The sequence below is a fragment of the Erythrolamprus reginae genome, chromosome 2 (genome assembly GCF_031021105.1).
Source record: "Erythrolamprus reginae isolate rEryReg1 chromosome 2, rEryReg1.hap1, whole genome shotgun sequence".
Taxonomy (NCBI): domain Eukaryota; kingdom Metazoa; phylum Chordata; class Lepidosauria; order Squamata; family Dipsadidae; genus Erythrolamprus; species Erythrolamprus reginae.
In genome coordinates this window covers 104,885,651-104,910,892 of record NC_091951.1, presented here as the reverse complement: position 1 = coordinate 104,910,892, position 25,242 = coordinate 104,885,651, and the positions used below count along the sequence as shown (strand labels likewise).

The following is a 25,242-nucleotide window of genomic DNA, read 5'->3' as shown; positions in this document are numbered from 1 at the left end:
TATGTCAATGTACCAAACACTATTCTGAAAACAGATGTTACTTCTTTCTACTTGAAATATAATGCAGATGGAGAAGTAAAAAGCAGTTTTCATTCCCAGGTCAAAATTCTTACTTTGATTGAATTTGTTTCCCGAATGAGTTTGTTGATATCATGAGCTTCTCCATTTAGATTCCAAGGATTATGTTGGAAAACAACTCCTTCTCCTGCGCAGCTATACAAGGTTATGGAAGGTCTATCACCGTCTCCCCCTAAAATAAAAAAGAAAACAATTGTTTCTTATATGTGCACCTTTTGCTGCAATCCAATTTTTTAAAAATCTAAAATTAATTATTTTAAATATGTCTTTTAATATAATAATTCATCCTTTATTGGATCAAAGCGCTATCATGCCATATGATTGATGACATAAGTAATCAAATTACTGCAAAGAGCAATGGTCAATTTGAGTAGTCCTGATTTTTATGATTATAATGAGCCGAGGTGGCACAGTGGGTAGAGTGCAGTACTGCAGGCCACTGAAGCTGACTGCTAGATCTGCAGGTCAGCGGTTCAAATCTCATCACCGGTTCAAGGTTGACTCAGCCTTCCATCCTTCCAAGGTGGGTAAAATGAGGACCTGGATTGTCGGGGCAATATGCTGGCTCTATTAAAAGTGCTATTGCTAACATGTTGTAAGCTGCACTGAGTCTAAGGAGAAGGGCGGCATAAAAAATAAATAAAAATAAATAAAATAAAATATATTATAAGCAGTTTCAAAACTTAATATAGAGTAGTTTGAACATGCCCACCACAGAAGATAATGCTATTTCTAGAGCATTATCACAATATGTTGACTAAGTAAAACGTCAATGCAAAAACCATAAATAAATTTCTATGACTTACGTAAAGACAGTGGAGGAACTGGAGGCCCCCAAACTAATGTATACACAGTTTTCTTATGATATGTACTGGAGACTTGTGGAGGCCTAACAGGAAAAGATATACAAAATTGGCATCATTTTTTATTTTTATTTATCATAAAAAGATAAAATACAAAACCAAAAACAATGATATAATCTTTAAAGAAACACATGACAATATCTGAAGTAGCCACCCATGGCATTATTTAAAATATCAAAAGAAATGAGGAAAAGTCCAACATTTCCTTTAAGCTAGAACAGCAACATTTTCCACAATCCTCCTGCACTCCTTAAAAGTATGTCTGGTTGAACGGAGAAGAATAGCATCAATTTCCTTTGTATTTTCTCAACACAAGAAACAGTAACAATATTAATGATCCCCTCTCTTGATAAATTTTGCCCTCTTCTTTGATTTCTCAAAGGATAAGAATGAACATACAAATACATTATAATTAAGGAGTAATACTAACTCTGTGAAGCAACAGACCAAATTATGAAGAGAACTAAGAAAGACCTGGATTTCTCAAAGGTTTTGAATTGGAACATGGTCTGAAGAAGTTATTTCAGAAAATTTTCCTAGAATGAACTTGGATTTGGTTTAAATAATTACATTAAAAACAATACTAAAATGTTAATTCTATGGTTCTATCAAATCTCTATCCCTAATAACATATGGAATTAGGCTGATAATGTCAAAGACTCTTGCAATAGAAAGTTATCTTCCATTAGAAGATATATTTTTAATTAGAAGACAATAGAAGGTTATATTTTGATATCTTTGCAAAGAGTTACTTTCTTTTGGTCAACACTCTTCCTTTGGTTGAGTCCATACTATGCCAAAATCTCAGCAGTTTTGGCTTATTACCTATTATCATCTGTGATGGTTTACTGAATAGTGAACTAGCCATATATTGATTGTTTAAAAAAACCTATAATTAAAGTTAATCATAGTTCATCATTATATATGTAAGTAGCTACTAATGAACAAAAATAGTAATATCTTACTTGTTAGAGTAGGTATCATAAATCCCAACTTTTCCATCATCTGTTCCAAAAGCTAAGCAGCCTTCCTTAGTTGGATGCCAAGCCAGCTGCAAACAGAAAACACACTAAGATCTCAACACTACAATCAGAATTGTGGATCAATGCAAATTGTATCCAAGTTGTACTTGTGACATTAACACAGCTGATACATTATATGTATCAATATATATATAATATAAAAATATAAATAATATATATAAAATATATAAAAGTATATCTACACCAGAACATATAATATATACTAAAGGACATTTGTCAGCATTCTCCATAAGCCTTGTCCACTTGGAGAAAGCACCACAAGTAGAAAACTAATAATGCATGATGCTCTCTGTGATTGAAGCTACTTTTAAGTAAGCAAACAAGCAAATAAATTAATAAAGCTTTGCATGATGTATCCTAACAATTTAAAATAATTAGAACTACATTCTCTTTAGACAGATTTGCAGGTGTAGTATTTTTAGAGCCTGGTACCATAGTAATAGTTGCCAGTAATAGAATGAAGTTATTAAGCTTAACGATTCATGATCAAAGTTAATTATAGCAGTTCATTACATTTTTAAATACCACTTTCTAGTGTTGCTTTTAAAGGCAGATTTTGTTAATGTTTTTTCATAATCTTAACATCTGTGCTGCAATTATGCTGAGAATTGTTTTCTTATCTAATGGCTATGACATAAGCAATGATTTTAATTAGTAGAATCTAAACAGTAAGCTTTATTATTATTAATGTTTAAATAATGTAATTGACATGAAATTATTTTAAGTGAATTTATTGTTTCTGACATTTTAATAAACATGTAATAAATTAACACTCATAGTACTCTGTTTCCCCCAAAACAAGACATTCCCTAATAATAAGCCCAATCTGGCTTTTCAGTGCATGGCAATAAGGCCAAGCACTAATTTCAGGGTTCAAAAAAAATATAAGTGGGGTCTTTAATTTTCTGGAAAACATGGCACATAAAACGTAAGTAATATCCAATATAGGAAACCATTATTTTTGGTGAGAAAATAATATATATATATATATATTGAAAAATAGGAGGAGTATACTTACAGCTGTGACTTTGGATTTAATGCCCTGCCAGAAAGTTTTCACATCGTAATGATTATTAATTGACATGGTATTCCATACTCGGACCATGCTGTCCCCAACTCCAATAGCAAGACAACCTGTATCTACAGGGGAAAATGCCAGGCTGTAAACAAACCCTCCAAGAGAAGGCATAGTCCAACAACAATTTGAAGTTGCCAGATCCCAACACTTCACCTACAAAGAAAAAAAAAGGAACATCAGTAAAAATTAAACAAATCAAAAGCAACAGAAAAGTTCAGTAGGAAAATTATGAAGATTTTCCAAAGAATTTCTGAAGGGAAGCACTGATCTGCTCTAAAAATTAGCAGCATATTTTTCAGACCATAAGATGCACTGGTGTATATACACACCAAGATTTCAAAGAGGTAAGTAAGAAAAAAAAGTTTTGTCCTTCCTGGCCTCGGGAGCACTCTGCAAGCCTTCCAAATCCTCTGTGCGCCCCATTTTTTACAAAAATGCCCCCTTTTTTTTGCAAAAGCAGGGGCATTTTTGCCTTCCTCCAGCCCCCAAAAGCACTCTGCAGGCCTCCCAAACCCTCTGTGCACTGCGTTTTTCACATAAACAGACCCATTTTCCACCCTTTTTTGGTAAAAAATGGGATGGGCAGAGGGTTTGGGAGGCCTGCAAAGAGCTGCTAGGGGCTGGGGGGAAGAAAAAACGCTCCTGCTTTTGCAAAAAATGACCCATTTGTTTGCCTCTCCTTTTTTTTTTGCAAAAACAGGGGTGTTTTTGCCTTCCACTAGTCCCCAGAAGCACGCTGCAGGCCTCCCAAACCCTCTGCCCACCCCATTTTTTGCAAAAAATAGGATGCAGGGGCAGAGCCTTTGGAGGCCAAAAATGGCTGTATTCAGTGTATAAGATGTACCAACATTTGCACCCTCTTTTAGGGGGGGGGGTGCATCTTATACTCCGAAAAATATGGTAGATTCCTTCTGAGATTCTGGGGATAAATACATTAGAATCCTGCAAATTCTACAGATACCAGACTAGATTCAAGATTTAAAACGCTAATGTGCTATTTGATTCAAAGTATTCTTCTGCACGAGAACTAAGATGTTAAATGTTGAAGACCAAAATAAAATGAAGTGTATTTCCAAAAATTGTGAAAAGGAGTCAAAGTGAACTGTAATGCAACAAAGAAAAATGATAGTAATTCAAATGGAAATGCCACCAAAAATCCGTCACAAACATTTGATCATTTTGTCTGTATTAGGCAGATCAGTTATCAGCAATGATATCAGGAAAAAACAGAGGAAGAAATCTCACACATTCCCAAATCAGCAGGAAAGATTGATCAACATTGATAGTAGCTTTGCAGGGACATTTGTGGAACCTTCAGATCAGAACCATCTGAAGGAGTTTTTAAAACAAACAAGCAAGCACGACACATGATTCTTACATCTCTGTCCATTGAAATGGAAAAAAGAAGCTGTCTGTCTTCTACTTGCAAAGTACACAAGTTGAAGACTATTCTAGAATGGTTTTGTCCTTCAGATGAAGTCCCCAGGAGCTCCCATTTCCGCTTCCCAGGTTGAGCTAAATCCCACTTCAGCAGTTCACCACTATGAAAAGTAAACATGCAGAAAGCAAGAATGTGTTAATTCATAAAGTAGGTTGTTTTTAAGTACATAATCTTTTACACCAAGTATTAATATTGCAAAAAATATTAAATATTCTTAAACAAATACTAACTGCAATGTTTTGAAGTCTAATAAAATTATATTTCAAAACAGAAATTTAAAAATCTTTATTTCACACCTACAGAATGATCATTATAATTCACAGGGAAATCTTTCTACATTGTTTAAAGAATTTGAAAAAATGCAGTGTACAAGTATAGAGACGTATACCAAATGCCCCCAAAACAGTGCTCTCCAGATATGTTGAAGATGCAATTCATAGAATTTGAGCTTATATGTCCAAAGCCTCAGGATTCTAGGATTCACACATCCAGAGGGTGCTTTTTAGAAATACAAAGCAAATTGCTTAGAAAAAAGAAAGGTCATTTTTAAAAAGTTTGGATCTGTATCAATAAACACAGAAAATATATAATGATAAGGAATTAATCAACATCACCCCCAAACTTATTCTCTTATACTTTTGCCTTTCACTCAGCCATTTGAGAGAATACTCACCCAAAACAACTGGAGAGAATGCATGTGGGCTGATTTGAGGGCCAGTGTAGTGTTAACCAAATACGCTCTTTGACCATTGGTTCAACACCTCCACCTCTTCTTTTCAAAAAGGGCAATTTCAACATCATTACCACTAGCAAAAAGAAAAAAAATAAGAGACTTCAAGCCTACATTGACAGCAAAATAAAGGAGAAATTCCAGAATGAAAATGGGATTGTTCCATTTATTTTTTTTAATCGCTTTTGCACATGTTCTGTAACATACAGGCTGATACCTAAATATTATTGAACATAATAAGTCTTATTTCTGATTGAATACATGAAATTTAGTTATTTACTATGTTCAGAAGGTCAATTTTTCAAATCTTGTGTGTGTGTTGGCCTTCAAGAGAAGAGAGAAAGAAAATGTGTACTTCTTGCAGCAGACTACATTGTTTAACTTATGTGACCTGGAATGTGCCTGTTGGACCTGCTTACACGAAATGGGCAAAAACACTAAGACATGATGTGAGACAATAAGACATATGGCACGTGGATCCATATATGCTGGCACGTGGCCATTGCCCTAGTTCAGCTCCAGTGTGCATGTGTGCACTGGCCAGCTGATTTTTGGCTTGCGGGGAGGCTCTGGGAGGCCATTTTCTGCTTCTGGGGGGGGGCAGTGGAAGGCATTTTTGCCCTCCCCAGGCTCCAGGGAAGCCTCTGGAGCTTGGGGAGGGTTTAAAATGGGCCTACTAGGCCCACCAGACATTGGGAAACAGGCCATTTCCGGCCTCCAAAGGGCCTCTGGGCTGTGGGGGAGGCCATTTTCACCCAAGCATTGAATTATGGGTGTGGGCACTTGCACATGCATGATAGCACACACACATACACTTTTGGTACCTGAGGAAAAAAGGTTTGCCATCACTGCAATAGGATGTAGGGGATCTATCAGGTAACTGGGCCATGGGCCATGAAAAGCTTTATAGCTAATCAGCATCTTGAAATGCATAAGAAGGCAACTGGTTATCTGTTAGTACTAGACGCTAAATGACAACATAGTTATTTTGGCAGTTTCATGTAGATGTTAAACAGGAGTATCATGCTTTAAGGCATCTCCCAAGTAAGGCACCCAGGTTTCAAACTCTTACTCATCATACTGACTGGAATCACACACAGAGAAAGGAAAACAGTGCCCTCAATTGCTCTAGTCAATCCATAATGATGATCAATGGCATCGCTGAGAGATCAAGAACCAGGACAATTCCAACATTCCCATTATGGCTCCGCCAGAGGCCATTTACAAGCAGAATGGCCAAGGTCATAGTCTAAAGGACCCTTTATTATTTCTCAGGAATTATACCTGTATGCTGAAACTCAACCCAGCTAAACCCGAGCCTCATTTCAACAAGACTTGCCTAGTCAGAGTACAGAAACCAAGGGAATCTAAACAGCTTTAGCAATTATCATTGTTGGCTTTATTATAAAGAAAGACTATGTGTCCTTTCAACACATTTAAGATCACATAATTCAGAATTGGATGTTATGTTAAATGACATTTGAGGAGGCAGCTCCCTTTTTCAAATTATTATTATAATTCCTTTTTTAACATGTAACTGATAAACATTTAACGTTGCGAAGAGAAAACAGAGGAAATAATATCATACTGTGTTGTCAAAATATAATTCCTCCAAACTTACCTCTATTTGTATTACAGTTCCATACACGAATGCTTTGATCTTTGCTTCCTGAGGCCAAATAATAGCCTTTTTCTATACTTGCTTCTTCTGTTATAATTCCTGTAATGGCATCTTCTTCTGAAAGTGTCCAGAAATCAGTTAAAAATAATATTGTAATTTTGGATTCCACAATAAAAGCTATTTATTTTATTTTATTTATTAGATTTGTATGCCGCCCCTCTCCGTAGACTCGGGGCGGCTCACAACAATAACAAGAACAATGTAAAAAACAAATCTAATAATTTAAAAAACACTAAAACCCCCATTATTAAAAGCAAACACACACACAAACATTCCACGTATAAACTGTATTATTATTATAAGATTCACATTGCTTTTTTATTGCAATACATATTTTTTGTATATATACCTTGGAAATCTTGTTTACTGAATAGAGCATCTTCTCCAAGCACAGGGCACCATGCCAAAGAATGTATTTCATCATCATGACCTCTTAGGCGATGAACAATCTCTCCCTTTTTGCTGATGTCCACAACAATCACAATCCCATCCTTATAGCTTGAGATAAAAAAGATTTATATTGAGCCAGAAATATTTAATCTCTTAGCTAATAAGTCATGTTCAATGATTAATCACAATACTAAATGCAGCCCATTCATACTTTTAACATAATCTTTGTTGTTTGTAAAACAGAGTGGTAAACATAAATCTTAGGATGGAAGTGCTTACACGAAATAATAAGTGGGAGAAATCAGTGAGATTTCAGCCCATATGAATTGTAAACAATTCAAAAATGATAACTTTCCCCCCATAACTATTATTTCATAATAGTTCATTGTTTTTGCATGAAATTAATGAATCTCAACAGCAAAGAGTATTTTTCAGTTTAACCAAATTAACAAAGATGCGTGCAATTGAATCAACTGAAACCTGCAACAATTTGACTGTTCCAATTTTTATCTTTGCAAAATATGGAGAGCCTTAAAGGGCAAGTACGGCAATGCTGGGTGTTTTGTTCCTTACTCATGTAAGTATATGGAATTATAAAATATGTCAAATGTATAAACATTTGGTCCTTACCCAATAGCTATCAGATTTTCATGGTGAGGAGAACAAGTGAGACAGAATATAGTTCTAGGTTCCGGAAAAAAATGCTGACTGTCATTTCGATTATGCCAGTAACAAATCACTATGCCCTTCTCATCACCTGATACAATTAGATCTTTTGCTCTAGGTGACCAGTGCAATGCAGAAATTGTACTCTAGATTAAAAAAAAAAAATAGCACAGTTAAAAGGAAAATTAAATGTTGACATTTTTGAGCTTTTGTACGACATTCAAATATTAAAAGCCAGAATTTGCAACTATCTCTGAGTTATTTTCAGAGTCTAATGTGCACTTGTTAACAACCAAAGGCCAATAACATACGGAGATGAATCTGTCTCATATCTCTTCCAAGGTGGAAACTGAGACAATGATCTCTGTTTCTTTCTTTCTTCAAGTAATAACCAGCTATTGACTAGAGTGCAAAATAATTCAGGAATACTTTACTGAAAGAAATTAAAAAATATTTTCCCCTTCATTTACTCTTAAGATATTAGAATTATCATTGTTACTGATATCAAATAAAAGCTTTCATATGGAATATATAACTTCATTATCATGCACCCAAGATATATAAAAATTAGAAAGGAGAAAAATGTCAAGTAGCAGGATTAAATAAAATAAACAGACTGCATGACAATATTTTTTCATACTATCTCACAGCCTGTCATTCACCGTACAAATATATTCACTGTGCAAATCTTGATAAATATTTAATTGCATGTTCCTTGTAACAAAGAATGATATTTGGCAAACTCAAGCCTACAGTTTATGAAAAGTTGCTCCAGAATATAGCAAAATGTGTACAGTTGGGTCCTGGGACTGAAAGCAGTGAAGTGACTCAAAACAGCTCTTTATTCAGTAAAATGTGACCAGCTTAAAACAAGCCCGCCAAATCTCTCTTTAAATACAGGGTTGCTGGCTAGGCTGACCAATCAGCAATCTTCATCCTCCCACTCTGCAGAACAGAGCCAGGTGTAGCAATTAGCCAACTCAAACCCTAATAATAACAAACCCTAATACATAAGATGTACCATAATCCAACTAATGATCAAGAACTACCATTTCCACATGCATTTTACCTGATGTAGAGTATGTTCCATCATGAGAGTCAATGTTTGGGCATTCCAAATTTTCACAACTCCATCATCAGAACTGCTGGCACAATAGTAGTTTTGCCCAGGGTAGGGGCAGAATGTGAAACCAGAAACTCTTTCAGTGTGGCCTATTAATTCCCCTACAGTGAAAAATAGATCAACTATTATTTTGAACAATTGTACCCGAATTAATGTCCCTAATTCCTATCTAAAGTAATTCACAATGTTGCAATTTTGCCCACTCACAATGAATCTTTTTAGGATTTGGATTCAAATTATTTTAAGACATCGGCTCAACATAATATTGTAAACACATTTAAAGGTACAAAAGTAAACAGCAACATGTCCACAATGGATGGGATAGGGAGACTGTCTTAATTTGACAAGGGTCAGCCTTTTGGGGCAAGACATTCTGCAAGTGAAGTGGCACAAATGATAAAAACTCTTTCTATTATGGCCATCCAACTCATTCTATTTGGTAAGGGAAATAAGAAGTGGATCTTTGGACATAGATAGAACTCTGGATTCAAATCAAAATAGACAAGAAGTTAGAGCAAAACCTACTGCTCATTAATAAGGATACTGTATTTCACATGCATTTGCTTAGTGTTTCCCAAATTTTAAAAAATATACTCCCTTCGCCAAATATAAGTAATGCATTGCTCCTTCGTACACTTCATGTAAGTGTGATTAACAGGTATTTAATTATACTGAGTCAGTTTGCAAAATGGACCAATTTACATACCCTCTCTCTATACCTAACCTTATAGGTAACGGCAACAACCCTATAGCTAAATTTAGTAGCATGGGAAGTAAGATGTACTATATTTTTCAGAGTATAAGACACAACTCCCCCCACCCCCCAAAAAGAGGGTGGAAATGTCCTGAATGCAGCCATTTTTTGCTGTCCTCCCACCTGCAGAAAGCTCTTGGGGAATGGCAAAACTGCCCGTTTTTGAAAAAAATGAGCCATTTTTCACAAAAATTGGGGCATTTTTCCCATCCCCCAGGAGCTCCCTGCAGGCTTCCCAGACCTTAACCAGGTTGTTTTGCCTTCTAATTACCACATCTAGCATGACTGGAGGAGGAATTCTGAGAGTTGAAGTCCACTAGTCTTAAAGCTGGCAAGTGTGAAGATTATACAAAGTGTACATGTTTGTAAAAAGTATTCTGCTACACTGGTATTTTATTAAATAATATATTACTACACCATTTGGTTCAGAATAATTTTTTGCTTGTTTTCCACCTCTAAAATCTAGGTTCGTCTTATACTCCAAAATAAGAGTACACCGGAACTATAACTCCCAGAAGGCTGGCTTTCATAAGGGTCTCCATAAGGGACTATTTTATTTTGGCTTTTAAGCCGGGAAGCGAGAACTTGCTGTTCTTCCCTCGAGACACCTGGCGGTTTAAGGAAGGTGTCTCCAACCTTGGCAACTTGGCAAAGCTGGCTGGGGAATTCTGGGAGTTGAAGTCCGCCAGGCTTAAAGCTGCCAAGGTTGCAGACCCCCGGTTTAAAGGCACCACCGTGGTTTAAGGCAAGCGTGGTTTAAGGCATCACCGCGGGAGCTGATGGAGGAGGACCTCTACCGCTGACTCCCAACCCGGGGCCACCTACCATAAAAGGTGGGAGCGGTAGGGCAGACCTCCAGGAGACACACGCTGTGACGAGCCGCGAAGCCGAAGAGATACCCGTCCTGTGAAGCGTCGCTGCACCGGCTGCAGTACCAGTTAGGGGAAGCCGGCAGCACGCGCTCGGCGGCTCCAGCGCCCAACGCCGCCGCTGCCATAGCTCAAGTGCCGAGGAAACGTCTGGCGGTCACGTTGCGCTTCCAGGAGGCTCCCGGCAGCTGTTACCACGCACTGCCGTAAAGTCCGCTCTAAACCTCCCTCACGTGCTGTCGCAAAGAAAAGCGCCGCACGGTAGATGCTGTTAGGTCAATCTTCCGGCTTCTGCCGTAAAGGTGGTCTGTCTGTCGGTCGGCTCTTGACTGCGGGGCTGGGGACATGGCGCTGCCGGGGATGCTCCGTGGTGAGCTTTGCGGGGCGAGTGGCTTGCGAAGGGGAGGTGCTGGGGGATACCACGACCGACATCTTCTTTCTCTCTTTTGCAGGGATTGCCCGCGCGTGGAGCCTTGGGGGTTGTCCTCCGGCCGGCAGGTGAGCTTTGCTACCTGAAGTTCGCCGAAGTTAAGAAATGCATCAACGGACAAAATTACAATATGAGAAAACAGTTGTTTAGGGTTCGACTTGTTCTCTCTTAGCAGTGCTGTATTAATTTCGAGATGAATCTGTTATTGACCAGATGACCTCCCCGCCCCCCCAAAAAAAAGCAATCTGATGAATCTGTTGGGAATAAGATACTGCTAGGAGGATCTATTCTTGCCTTTCCCCCTTATTTGTTTCTCCCTCTAGAGTTTTTCAGTGTTTTTCCCAATAATACTGTCTTGAGAAAAGTAGCTGTGATTTATCATTTATTTCAATTTTGATGAAATTAACCCGTTCAATATTACTTGTATTTTTATCATTTTTTCCTCCAAGCATTTGCTTTGTCTTTATATATCTGTCTCGACTGAAGTTTTCAAAAGGGATTATAACTTGCAAATGAAATACAAATGCATAATACAAATGGCCCCCACATCATGCCCTTAAGCTGCATTGGACATCATAGTCCAGTGATGGTGAATCATTTTTTTCCTCAGGTGCTGAAAGTGTGTGTGTGTGTGTGCACTTTTGCATGCATATATGTGCCCACATCCATAATACAGTGCCCCCCCATGTGCTCCCCTACGCATATCGCACACGACACTCCCCACTCCCCATTTCCTGATTTTCAGTGGACCCAGTAGGCCCATTTGTTGCCCTCCTTAGGCTCCAGAGGCTTCCCTGGAGCTTGGGGAGGGTTGAAAACACCCTCTCAAAACCTCTGCACCATCTGAAAAATCAGCTGCCAGTGCTGAAGCTGAGCTAGGGCAACAGCTTGCATGCCAGCAGATATGGCTCTGCGTGCCACAGATTCACCATCGCGGTCATAGTGCAACACAGCATATTGAACTAGTATTTCCAATGGTTATTATAATACATTTCATATCCTTTAAGAAGCTATAAAACTCCTTGTAACCAAGAATGATGAAGAGTGATGCATAACTCCGTGCATTTTCAAATCACGAATTGAAATCATATGAACAAATGAATTAAAATAGGTTATGTTCAATCTCCTGTTTGTCCTTGCTTTCAGATTAGCGTGGATTAAATTTAATAAAAATGACAATACATTTCTAAAAAATTCATAAATAGAACTGTATTTTGTAAACATGGCATATTGCACCACAGTTTTCAAATTGCAACAACCCACTATATCAGTGATGATGAACTTTTTTTTCGTTGGGTGCCAAAAATGTGTGTGCACACACTACCGCGCCAGTGTGAGTGCCCACAGGCCGCAGCCATAATTCAATGCCTGGGGGAGGGCGAAAATTGCCTCCCTGCTCCCCCGAGGCCCTCTGTAGGCCAGAAACAACTCATTTCCTAACTTCTGGTGGGCCCAGTAGTCCCATTTTTCACCCTCTCCGAGCTCCAGAGGCTTCCCTGCAGCCTGGGGAGGGCAAAGATGCTCTCCCCCATTCCCCAGGAGGCCCTCCAGAAGCTGAAAATGCCCTCTTAGAGCCTCCGTATGAGTGGAAAATCAGCTGGCATGTGTGCTGGAGCTAAGCTAGGGCAACGGCTCCTGTGCCAGCAGATATGGCCCTGCATGCCACCAGTGGCATCCGTGCCTTAGGTTCGCCATCATTGCACTATATTATTAATCAGAAATATTTTTCTTGAATTCTACCTTCCTGAAGCAACGGTAGTAGAAAAACCATGATTCTTTGTTCCCATCATCCATTTCATTTACAATAAAAATCCCTGTTTGGAACCAGTGTCAGTGATAATAAGTTTCTCTTTTTTGTAATATCTTTATTAAGTTTCAACATCAGACATTAAAATATAAACTAATATAACAGAAAATGGCCAAACACGCTAGTGGTGCCAAAAATGCATATAACAAATATAGCAAGGTAAACACTGTATTGTATTACTAATAATTAACTTACTAAAACCAGCATTTCTAAAATGTTCTCTTAATTTCATCTAAAAAGATAATAAGTTACCAAATGCAAATAGGCTTATATTTAAAAAAACCCTAGGGTCAAATCCAATCTAACCTTCTAATTCCAAAATCAAATATGATTCTTCTCTTTATTCTATAAGAAATGTATCTGTGGCCTCCAGGTCAGATGAAATTTAATCAAATTAAAGTCTGTAAGTACAATTTTGTCAATTTTGCCATTTTATTAATTTGCCATTAATTCACAAATTCATTCTTCCATTGTAGGTATATTCTTCTTTCTGTCTTTGGGCCTGTAACAACCTCACTGCCATGGTCACAAACACAAAGTCCCATATTTTTTCTACCTTTTTGTCTGTCATCCTTATCCTTAAAAAAAAAAAACCTTTCGGATTTCAGTATTAAAACCATTTTCAATTTTTTAATTCCAAAGTATATAACCCCAAATCTTTAGAAATGGAGCAATAGGAAACAATATTTATGGAGCCAGACAGCTCATTAGTTTTAACTGAGGCAACAAATATATCTTCCAAATTCAATTGCTTTTGTCAATCACTAGCAACTGCTCTCCTGCTTGTGGCCAGGATGGTGAGCCCAGCAGAAAGAAGGCAGGTGAAGGCACAACATAGTCAACCAGAGACATGGCTGCAGACAGGCAGTTGTAAATGCAGGCTGCCCCAAATGTTTAGTGACTGTGGGGGTGCCGCAACAGTTGTACAAGAACTGGTCACAAACTCATTTTTTCAGTGCTTTTGGTAACTTTGAAGAGTAGCTGAATGAATAGATGTTAATTCAAATTGATTAGCTTTTGAGTGATCTCACATTCTCTGATAGTATTAAATCTTATATATATGATCACTAGATGGCACTGGAACACCCTTTAAAGCATAAAGTATTTGCTTTACAGAATAGGTTAATGAAGAAAAACTTTCTTTCCGTGAAATTTAAGATTTGATATAGAGCCAGTAGAGAAGATATAAAGATACATAACAGAAATTCTAGAACTTAAGAGGTTTAGGATTTACTTTTCTTAGACAGTAGCCAGCTGATGCTTCTTATGAATGTGAAAAAAAATTCAGTAGCTCTGTGATACTCTACTTTTCAAATAATTGGAATCAAGTACTACCATATAGTATTTCAAAGAGATTTCAAGAGCACTAGATATGTCCTAATGTAATTTCACATTCAAATTATTAAAGAATTGTAAGGATGAGTTCCTTTATTTAAAATAATACATTTAGTATTTTTGTCTGTTTTTGTCACATAAATATCAAGTGTTCGCTAAAGAAATTTATGCATGATGAAATATTCCTAAGGTGTGCGTATGTGATATAAATGTATGAGTGAATATAAGGATTAAAAACTGGGTGGCCAACCCCACACAGTTGAAAAGAAGAAACTGAAAACTGTATGGAGGAAATATAATGTAAAATGATATAAAATAATATAAAATGAGGAGCGAATCCAAGAATGACTGATAAAAGTAAAAGCAATAATCATCTCATTGGTTAGAGTCACTCATTGTAGTAAGTCAAATGTTTTGATTTTTGCTTGCTACCCTGTTGCCCCACGAAATAAGACATCCCCTGATAATGAGCCCAATTGGGCTTTTGAGTGCATGGCAATAAGGCCAAGCACTTATTTCAGAGTTCAAAAAAATATAAGACAGGATCTTATTTTCGGGTAAACACGATATTATATATCAATTCAGTCAGTGCAATTTTAAACCATGTTTTATGGTATAACGTAAATATGAGTCAAATGGTTATTGGTTGTTTGAAAAAAAAGTTAAAAGGTTGCTTAATACAATATCCAAAGCTACATTGGTTTCTATGGATCCCTTTCTGATCTACAGTAAGCTATTTTTTAAATGGTGAAAGTGACAGCTGTCACTGAAAACCCTATATTTTAACAGTAGTTAAGCTTCAATATATCTATTTCACTTTGTCCAAATGAATTATGTTTGTTGATTCCATATCTTTAAATAATACATAAATGCAAGATATTAATAAATAGCTATATTTGTGGATATATTATCTTGCAGTGCAGATGAGGATGTTGGCCTAAAATAAGTATTCTATCGGGTACTAGGTTACAGAATTAGAATAAATATAGTTCATTTGGGATGAATTTAGCATTCAGTATCATAATTATTGTTGCCATCAGTGAGGGGTTCTTGGTGCTCTCTGAGTTTGGTTGTTTTTTTGCAGATGCTTCATTATCTAAGAAGATCAGTGTTTCCCAACCTTGGCAACTTGAAGATATCTGGACTTCAACTCCCAGAATTCCCCAGCCAGCATTTGCTGGCTGGGGAATTCTTGGAATTGAAGTCCAAATATCTTCAAGTTGCCAAGGTTGGGAAACACTGAAATAGATAACATCACCAGTGGCTAATGAAAATCCTGCAAGAAAGCAACCAAGCTCAGAGACATCAAGGAGCCTTCATTTCAACCCTGAGCTACAAATATTCTCCTTTTATATTGCAACCAGTGATAGGATTTAGCTTATGTAAAATGACAAAAACTGTTTTGTAGGATCCTGGCATCTTCCAGCATCCCTCTTCTATCAAATATATGCAGATCTTTCGGATACAGTAAAAGGTGGGAAGAAAAGAACAACATCACCTATCCTCCACAAGGGCCAGATGAGCCTCGAAGACCAGCAGTAAGTCCTAATTTTATGAGGAGTAGTTTTTGAGATCTGCGTTGGAGTTGGCAGTTATAATTATCATCATGTACTGTGCTAAACATTGGGCTACAGTGCTTCTCAAATAGTGAGGCAGGCTCCTTTGGGGAGGAGGGTGTGTGTGGAGTGATGCCAAGGGGGGATGCATGACCCCAGGGTACGTGCTTTTTTTTGCCGCAGGGAGTAGGGGTTTTTTTGCACTGAACAATAGCACGCACCACAGAGCAGGAGATATGAAGTGCAGATAGCAAACATTTAAGAGACACCATGGAAAAATAGTTAACAGGGATGAAAAGAAAGGAGGAGAGAGACGGAGATAATAAGGCAAACATAAATCACCCGTAAGCTAAGACAAGGAAATATGACAAAGCTTATGTAGCGCTTTGGGTACATACGCATTGTCATATCTAAGATGTCACTTAAACACATTACACTCCAATCACGCTGATATTTTTTTTCAGCAAAAATGTGCCAAATATTGCAAACAATCGTCCTGGCAGAGAATTGGGGGCACGTGAAATGTTTACTTTTTCCTGGTGTGTGTGTGTGGGTGTGTAACATAAAATAATTTAGAAACACTGGGCTACATGTATACCCCACAGTTCTCAGTCTGTAGCTACAGTCTCCACATTCTTCAAAGCCCATTCTTCATTCTGTCACCATCTCAGAGTGTCTTCAGGAATTCTTTATAAGAAAATCTCATTTGTGACATGGTCCCTTCTGGGGCAATATTGTTGGAAGATGTTGATCTTATCAATAATTGTTGTAGATTTCCAGGTTTCACTGGCATAGATGGCGGTCGGTATGACAATGGCATTAAATGATATGATCTTGGTGCTGTATTTATGATGGATGTGGTCCATATATTTGTTGGAATACATCAGTTATAATAAATGTAAAGAAATAAATGTTTAGCATTTTATAGCATCTCAATCTCATTTGAATTAAATCCATAGGCCTAAAATATACTGCTCAAAAAAATAAAGGGAACACTTAAACAACAGAATATAACTCCAAGTAAATCAAACTTCTGTGAAATCAAACTGTCCACTTAGGAAGCAACACTGATTGACAATCAATTTTATTTTGTTGTCAACACATTCAACTTTGTACAAAACAAAGTATTCAGTGAGAATATTTCATTCATTCATATCTAGGATGTGTTATTTGAGTGTTCCCTTTATTTTTTTTGAGCAGTGTAGAAACATAGAAACATAGAAGACTGACGGCAGAAAAAGACCTCATGGTCCATCTAGTCTGCCCTTATACTATTTCCTGTATTTTATCTTACAATGGATATATGTTTATCCCAGGCATGTTTAAATTCAGTTACTGTGGATTTACCAACCACGTCTGCTGGAAGTTTGTTCCAAGGATCTACTACTCTTTCAGTGAAATAATATTTCCTCACGTTGCTTTTGATCTTTCCCCCAACTAACTTCAGATTGTGTCCCCTTGTTCTTATGTTCACTTTCCTATTAAAAACACTTCCCTCCTGAACCTTATTTAACCCTTTAACATATTTAAATGTTTCGATCATGTCCCCCCTTTTCCTTCTGTCCTCCAGACTATACAGATTGAGTTCATTAAGTCTTTCCTGATACGTTTTATGCTTAAGACCTTCCACCATTCTTGTAGCCCGTCTTTGGACCCGTTCAATTTTGTCAATATCTTTTTGTAGGTGAGGTCTCCAGAACTGAACACAGTATTCCAAATGTGGTCTCACCAGCGCTCTATATAAGGGGATCACAATCTCCCTCTTCCTGCTTGTTATACCTCTAGCTATGCAGCCAAGCATCCTACTTGCTTTTCCTGCTGCCTGACCACACTGCTCACCCATTTTGAGACTGTCAGAAATCACTACCCCTAAATCCTTCTCTTCTGAAGTTTTTGCTAACACAGAACTGCCAATGCAATACTCAGATTGAGGATTCCTTTTCCCCAAGTGCATTATTTTACATTTGGAAACATTAAACTGCAGTTTCCATTGCTTTGACCATTTATCTAGTAAAGCTAAATCATTTACCATATTACAGACCCCTCCAGGAATATCAACCCTATTGCACACTTTAGAGTCATTGGCAAATAGGCAAACCTTCCCTACCAGACCTTCCCCTATGTCACTCACAAACATATTAAAAAGAATAGGACCCAGAACAGACCCTTGTGGCACACCGCTTGTAACCTGTCTCTGCTCCGAATACTCGCCATTAACAATAACTCTCTGATGTCTATGCTTCAGCCAGCTTGAAATCCACTGAACTATCCAGGGATTAAGTCCAATCTTCACTAATTTATCTATCAGCTCTTTATGTGGAACCGTATCAAAGGCTTTGCTGAAGTCCAGATAGGCAATATCCACGGCACCACCTTGATCCAAAACCTTTGTGACATAGTCAAAGAAATCAATGAGATTAGTCTGACATGATTTGCCTTCAGTGTATATTCGCTCCTTTCAGCTCTTTGGCATCTGGGGTGAGATAGGGTGCCATGTCTTCTTTCAGAACAATTCTGGTTGTGTCATCGCTGCAGCAGGTCAAAAGCCTTCATTTTTGGGAAGGTCCACACTTTAAGATAATGCATTTTATTTCATTAGTAACTGGGCCTTTCTCTTCTAGCGATCAACTGAAAATACCTAGAAGGGAAAAGTAAAGTCAGATGGAAGACATAATGGTAATAGAGAAGAATGTCAATATCATAGTTGAATGGACTCTGGTCATGGGCTGTTAATTCCCATATCTCCTATAAAACGGTGTTAAAATGTAACTGCTTCAGTATACTGTACTATGTTAAGAGTTTATATAAAATAATATCAGCCACAATGTCAGGATTTTCTTAAGATATCTGACAACTTTTTCTAGATAGCTAGTATTCAGTTAGGAGAAACAGTGTATAAAACTGATCAGCCTGTGATCTCAGATGATTGCCTAGTCACTTCTCAGAGATTTCAGCAATCTTGCCTAGAAATCTCATGAGATTCAACTGGCGTTTGGTTTTTTTTAAAAAAACTATAATCAAAAGCAGCCATTTGTAGTATCCGCTATAGGGCAGTGATGGCGAACCTTTTCTTCCTCGGGTGCTGAAAGTGTGTGTGTGTGTGCTGTCGCGCATGCGTGAGTGCCCACACCCATAATTCAATGCCTGGGGCCGGCAAAAATGGCCTCCCCCACTCCCCAGAGGCCCTCTGGAGGCCTGAAACAGCCCATTTCTCAACCTCTGGTGGGCTTAGTAGGACTGTTTTTCACCCTCTCCAGGCTCCAGAGGCTTCTCTGGAGCCTGGGGAGGGCAAAAATGCCCTTCTCCACCCCCCTAGACTCTCCAGAAGCCAAAAATGCCTTCCCAGAGCCTCCAGATGAGCCGAAAATCAGCTGGCAAGCATGCACATGCACATTGGAGCTGAACTAGGGTAACGGCTCGCATGCCAGCAGATATGGCTCCCCGTGCCACAGGTTCGCCATCACTGTTATAGGGTGCTCTAGAGCTGTAGTTTGTTACTGATATGTACTATTTAAAACAATTTGATTCAAAAAAAGACACATTTGGGTTTTGAGTCTTGAAGGATCTTGGCTCTGTCTCTTCTGTGCTCAACTATGGACCCATTCATTTAGGGATAAATTGCTATAACCATTTTACATCAACTATTTATTTTTTTAATAAACACTTATTTTTTAAAGGAAGTGTACCACAGTCGAAGAGATGTCAAATACGACAAGGATAAGATGTGGTACCTGGCCAAATTGGTAAGAGCTTTCTTTGGTAGATTTCTTAAGGTGTTTTTTGGCAGATTTCTTAGATTTTTATATGTTCCTGATGTTTCCTAGTTCATCAGTTTTGGTTTATAGTTAGTTTATAGTTATGCTACTTCAATGTTTTACTCAAACTTCAAAGCAGTAAATAAAAACCAATGTGATACAAGTAATCCTTTTTGATTGATTGTTCATTCAATGACTATTTGAAGTTACAACTGCTGAAAAAGAAGACTTATGACTGATTCTTGAACTTGCACTGGTCAGTGTCCCCATGGTCACCTGATCATGATTCGGGTGCTTGGCAACTAGTGCACATTTTATTTTGATCACAGTGTCCTGCAGTCATGTGATTGCCATTAATGACTTTCACAGCAGGCTTCATGGTGGCATCACACTTAACAAGTGCAATAATTTGCCTAACAACTAGTTGGAACTAATGTCAAAAGTTGGACATGGTCATGTGACTTTATGACTGCTGTTTAGAGACAATTGCCATTCTCACTTGCCATTGGTAAGTGAGGACTACTTGCATTGCCCTTTTATGTCAAAATATGTTTTGTCACTGAAATCCGTTGAGACTCTTTTTGTACAAAATCTTATTTCCTTCCATTTCAGATACGGGGAATGACCATTGATGAGGCACTGGCTCAGATGGAATTCAATGATAAAAAGGGTGCAAAAATAATCAAAGAGGTATCTTAAATTTTTCTTCAAAGTGTGTTTCTTTCCAATTTTGGTTAAAGCCATTTATTTGAGAGATTTTCTGAAACTTATTACCCAATATATGCAGGTATTTTATCTGTATACTATGAAGATCTCTAATTTCTAAACAGAGTTTTGTACTTTGGAAAATGTGACCATTTGCCTGTGTTTAAACTTGATACTTAGATAGGTGAAAGCAGGGAATTATTAGAAAGCAGAATAGTTAAAAATGCTGATACTAGAAAGTTAAAGAAAGTTTGCTAAAGAGTAATGGATTAGAAAAAAAATATGGCTGATATGTTTTGACAGAAAAGGGAAACAAGTAAAATAGAAATGAATCTTGGGAAAAAATTGTGATTCTTAATTATAATTACTATTATTTATTTATTAGATTTATATGCCGCCCCTCTCTGAGGACTCATGTAATATCTGAGATGTTATAGAGCAGTGATGGCGAACTTTATAAAAGTGGAATGGAGAAAGGAAAAGTGAATACAACTATAGGGTGGATTCATAAAACATGCGGAGCTAAAGTGTGTTTTGCTTAGTTCTGGCATAGAGTTTTGAATGACTTTAGCCATAGTGTGTTGCTTTGGAACTATTATAGCATATTCATTAACTTAGTTTTCTTAGGTACAGCTAGTGAATACACCATAATTGTGAATACACCACAATTTGTTCAGTTTGCATGGTTAGTGCTCAGTGCTCTGTATAAACAAAGTGCTCTGAATAAACAAAGATTCTAGATAGCCACAGTTTTATGCACACAAAAGTGTTTCATGAAGACATGGAATTAAAGAGGAGAAAATATGATTGTGCTGTTTAGGTAATCTCTGAAGGAATTGGGATAACCATGCAGTTCTGCATGAATTGTATGGCAGATATGCCCGTATAAAAGGGTGAAATTAAATAGAAATATAGTCTGTTTGAAAAATATTTAAATTTTTCTTACTTTTGAAGAGTTCAAATTATGTCAACAAACTAGTATAATGAATAGAATAATCCCGAAATATTAGGCATTCAGGAAGGCCTGCACAATATTGTTGGAGGACCCACCATCTTAAGGATGTTGGGGCTGGATGATATAAGTTGTAGGTGAACATGAAAAAAAGGGTTTAAAGGTTTCCCCTGTCCAGTCATGACCAACTCAAGGGGACAGTGTTTATTTCTGATTCTCATCTAAGGGAACCTGCATTGTTGGAAAGATGCTTCTGTCATCATGTGGCCAGCAAGAAAATACAGAATGCAGTAATATTTCCACTGCAGTGGTATCTATTTATCTACTTGCATTTGCATGCTTTTGAATTGCTAGGCTCAGTGGTTAAAATGCTGAACCTATCAGCTGGAAAGCTCACAGTCTGGGTTCAAGACCAGAGTGCCATGCGATGGAGTGAGCTCTTGTTACTTGCCCCAGCTCCTGCCAACCTAACTGAATATACATACCTACATATCCTCAAGTTGGAGAACGCCACCAGATTCTGCTCCTCTGGGGTATGGACTTATTTGAACTTCTAAAAATGAACTAAGGCAATGCTCTGCTCAGTGATCTGGCAGTAAGGCTCATGGAATAAAAATCTCATTACAGAAGCTTCTGCTGTGAGGAATATAGGATTTTCAATTATGCAGGCCATTTTGCTAAGACTCAAATATTCCTTTGTTTTTCTTTGTAGAGCTTTAAAGCTTTTAAATTAAAAATGTTCATGATCTCTGTGACTTTATTATTTCTTCCCTTTTTCATAATAGGTTCTTCTGGAAGCCCAGGAACTGGCAGTGACTAAATACAATGTAGAATTTAAATCCAATTTATACATTGGTAAATATTTTATAATTGTATGAAACTTTCTAAAAAAGAAAAAAAAGCAGAATGTAATGTAATTTATAAATAAATAAATAAATAAATTTATTTAAACCCTGCTAGTTCAGAATGAAGGCTAGTAGATTTCACATGAATACGTGTAGTCCTTGACTTACAACAGTGCACTTAGTGATTGTTTGAAGTTACATCAGCATTGAAAAAAGTGACCGAGAACCGTTTTTCACACTTTTGACCATTGCAGCATCCTCAGACACTTGGCAACTGACTCATATTTATGTCCGCTGTAATGTCCCTGGATCGTGATCATATTTTGCAAGCTTCTGACAAGCAAGGTCAATGGGGTAGTCAGATAAGCTTAACAATTGTGTTACTAACTTAACAACAACTGTAGCAAGAAGGGTTGTAAAATGGGGCAACACTCACTTAACAAATGTCTCATTTAACAACATACATTTGGGGCTCAATTGTGGTCATAAGTCGAGGGCCACCTGTATTCATCCATTCTTGTTATTCAGTTGGCTTGATTATCCTTCTAGAAGTCTGAACATTTTCTGTTTTCTTTGAGATGCATTAAACAGATAATTATGAACTGTTGAACTGACTGTTCTACTGAGTGCTTCTTTGGATCTCTGTTGTAACCAGGTTTTTCCTTTGATATTTTCTAGCTCAATCATTTTCTGGAAAAGGACATTATCTAAAAAGAATCCGCTACCATGGCAAAGGCTGTTTTGGGATTATGGACAAAGTCAAATGTCATTACTTTGTGAGATTAGTTGAAGGACCACCTCCACCTCCAACACCTGTAAAGACTGGATTTGATCAAGCTAAGGAGTACGTTGAACAACTTCGGAAACGTACTTTAACTAATACACTATGATAGCTCTCAAAATAAAACAGTGTATCTGTTTTTCCTTTTTGATTAAAAAATGTGAATAAAGTACATTTTATAAATAAGTTTTCAATTTCCTATTTCTGAAAACAATCATACAGTGGTACCTCAGTTCTCAACCACAATTCGTTCCAGAAGTGTGGTCGAGAACCGATTTGGTCGAGTACCGAATTAATTTATCCCATAGGAAATAATGGAAATGGGTTTAATTGGTTTCCAGCCCCTATTTCCTTTATTTCCTATGGGATAAAGATATGAGGTCTAAGCACTCCAAGCTGTAGTAAGGGTGGGGGCAGTTTCGGGGGGGGGGCTCCTTTCATCAGTGGTTCGTCTTCTTCCCTTTAAGCAGTTACACCAACTTTCTCTTTCCCGGCAGTAGCGACGGCGGCCGTGGCTTTCCTTAGAGCAGCAGCAGCGCCGGGAACGTGAGATGAGAAAGGGAAGCCGTTGACGTTCCCGGCACTGCTGCTGCTCTAAGGAAAGCCTCTGCCGCCGTCAGGAAGAAGAAAGTTGGTGTAGCTGCTTAAAGGGAAGGCGAACCACTGAGGAAAGGAGCCCCCCCCCGAAACTGACGGTATTGAGCCGTCCCCACCCTTCCTACACCCTTCCACTCCAAGCTGTAGGGAGTGGGGGGGCGGCTGCAATACCGTCAGTTTCGGGGGGGCTCCTTTCCTCAGTGGTTCGTCTTCACTTTAAGCAGTTACACCAACTTTCTCTTTCCCGAGAGTAGCGACGGCAGCAGAGGCTTTCCTTAGAGCAGCAGCAGCGCCGGGAACATCAGCGGCTTCCCTTTCTCATCTCACATTCTCATTTCACATACTCAGCTTGGAGCACGACTGGGAGGCTGTTTAGTGGGCGGCCAGAATGGGCGTGTCGGATTCCGACTCCCATTCCTTCTCACCCCGTCCCCTCATTTCGGATAATAAACAAATTTTTTTCTGGCTGTTTGGTATCTGAATTTTTGTTCAGATACCGAAGCAAATTTTTGCCAAAAATTTTGTTCGTTATCCGAAATGTACGAGGAAGGAAGCGTTCGAGTACCGAGGTACCACTGTGCCTCATACCTTGGTATTTAGGAAGAAAGCTTTTGCTAGTAGAGAGCTTTTAGAATTGGAATGATGGTCAGAAAATAAGCTGGGTTTTTTGGTATTGGATAGTGGAAGGCAATATGTCCAATACTTGTAATATAATCAGAACGTCCTGAACTGATAAGTACCTGCATTGGAAACTATTTGGGAATCTTGTGGAAAATTGAATTTCATCAGAGAAGAAAGATTGGATGCAAATAAGACAATTCCTAATGTTGAACAAACAAAACTCTAAGAGAAACTGTACCTAAAATTCCAACTAGCTTTTAAAAAATATCTCTGGTATTTCATGATATATCATTAAAATATGAAAAATATGTGTGTTGATTGGAATTTAGTTTCACGTTTCTTCATTATCTTCCAATTCTTCACAGGGAATATGTATTTCTGAACAGTGAGAAATGCAATGAAATTTCAGTGCAATAAAACATTATTACAGATGGCACGCCTGTTCGTTTATTTTACTGAGTACATAGAAAAATCTGTAGAACTTGCAATCCTTAAAATCTTCCTGTGTACTCAGGTTCATTAATAAGATTTCTTCAGAAATGCATAAACTAACCTACTTCAGAAAGTAGATTGTTTAATGGTAATTGCATAGCATGTGTACTTTAGATTTCAAAAAGTATCACGTTATAATTAAAAGTTCCCTTAGTTTTAATGGCAAGGAACTTTCTATGTATTTTCATATTCTTGTTATTTGTAGATTACAGGACAAAGTTCATTCTTCATATGAAAAAATGATTTATTGTGTTGTATCTTAATTTCTAAATTAATTTTGAATGACATAAAGTGAATTAAAGTAGGAGGTAATTTAACTTAGTTCTATGGGGTGTCCACAGACTTTTAAGAGAACTAATGTTGATTTAAGACTTTCAAATTCCCTTTGTATCCAAAGGCAATAAAATCGTTCCCTCATATATATTAGTTTATAACTTGTTTATAATCTCTTCCATTACCTGGACATTGTTATTTTAATGCTACAATTGTCAGCCCTTCAAGGAAAATCAGAAGGGAAAATGGACATCATAGGAAGACCATGACTATCATAGAAACATAGAAGTCTGACGGCAGAAAAAGACCTCATGGTCCATCTAGTCTGCCCTTATACTATTTTCTGTATTTTATCTTAGGATGGATATATGTTTATC

The 25,242-nt window shown here is 37.7% G+C and overlaps 2 protein-coding genes across 5 annotated transcripts in view; one reads left to right on the top strand and one right to left on the bottom strand.

Moving 5' to 3' along the window:
• The window catches only part of GEMIN5 (gem nuclear organelle associated protein 5), a 37,255-nt gene extending 26,241 nt beyond the window's left edge, over positions 1 to 11,014 (bottom strand). For all 4 annotated transcript variants that reach the window (XM_070739008.1, XM_070739009.1, XM_070739010.1 and 1 more), the window contains exons 1-11: positions 10,673 to 11,014; positions 9,040 to 9,194; positions 7,935 to 8,116; positions 7,264 to 7,412; positions 6,855 to 6,971; positions 5,177 to 5,309; positions 4,441 to 4,603; positions 3,003 to 3,215; positions 1,907 to 1,992; positions 885 to 967; positions 114 to 250 (exon numbers count right to left, since the gene is read on the bottom strand). In XM_070739008.1, coding sequence (XP_070595109.1) covers positions 114 to 250; positions 885 to 967; positions 1,907 to 1,992; positions 3,003 to 3,215; positions 4,441 to 4,603; positions 5,177 to 5,309; positions 6,855 to 6,971; positions 7,264 to 7,412; positions 7,935 to 8,116; positions 9,040 to 9,194; positions 10,673 to 10,844 — 1,590 coding nt within the window. In that variant the 5' untranslated portion in view covers positions 10,845 to 11,014. The remainder of the gene's footprint in view (positions 1 to 113; positions 251 to 884; positions 968 to 1,906; positions 1,993 to 3,002; positions 3,216 to 4,440; positions 4,604 to 5,176; positions 5,310 to 6,854; positions 6,972 to 7,263; positions 7,413 to 7,934; positions 8,117 to 9,039; positions 9,195 to 10,672) is intronic.
• MRPL22 (mitochondrial ribosomal protein L22) lies at positions 10,981 to 23,068 on the top strand. Its single transcript, XM_070739012.1, has 7 exons — positions 10,981 to 11,086; positions 11,169 to 11,214; positions 15,697 to 15,826; positions 19,522 to 19,587; positions 20,212 to 20,289; positions 22,042 to 22,111; positions 22,780 to 23,068. Exons 1-7 carry the CDS (start codon positions 11,062 to 11,064, stop codon positions 22,989 to 22,991), a joined length of 627 nt encoding a protein of 208 aa, XP_070595113.1. The 5' UTR covers positions 10,981 to 11,061; the 3' UTR covers positions 22,992 to 23,068.
• Positions 23,069 to 25,242: the final 2,174 nt, after the last annotated feature.

Bases quoted from the DNA above. Each gene is read 5' to 3' on its own strand.
- MRPL22 (XM_070739012.1), top strand. From the start codon at position 11,062: ATGGCGCTGCCGGGGATGCTCCGTG. The intron at 11,215-15,696 runs GTGAGCTTTGCT...ACTGTTTTGTAG, and splicing joins GGTTGTCCTCCGGCCGGCAG to GATCCTGGCATCTTCCAGCA. The intron at 19,588-20,211 runs GTAAGAGCTTTC...CTTCCATTTCAG, and splicing joins TGTGGTACCTGGCCAAATTG to ATACGGGGAATGACCATTGA.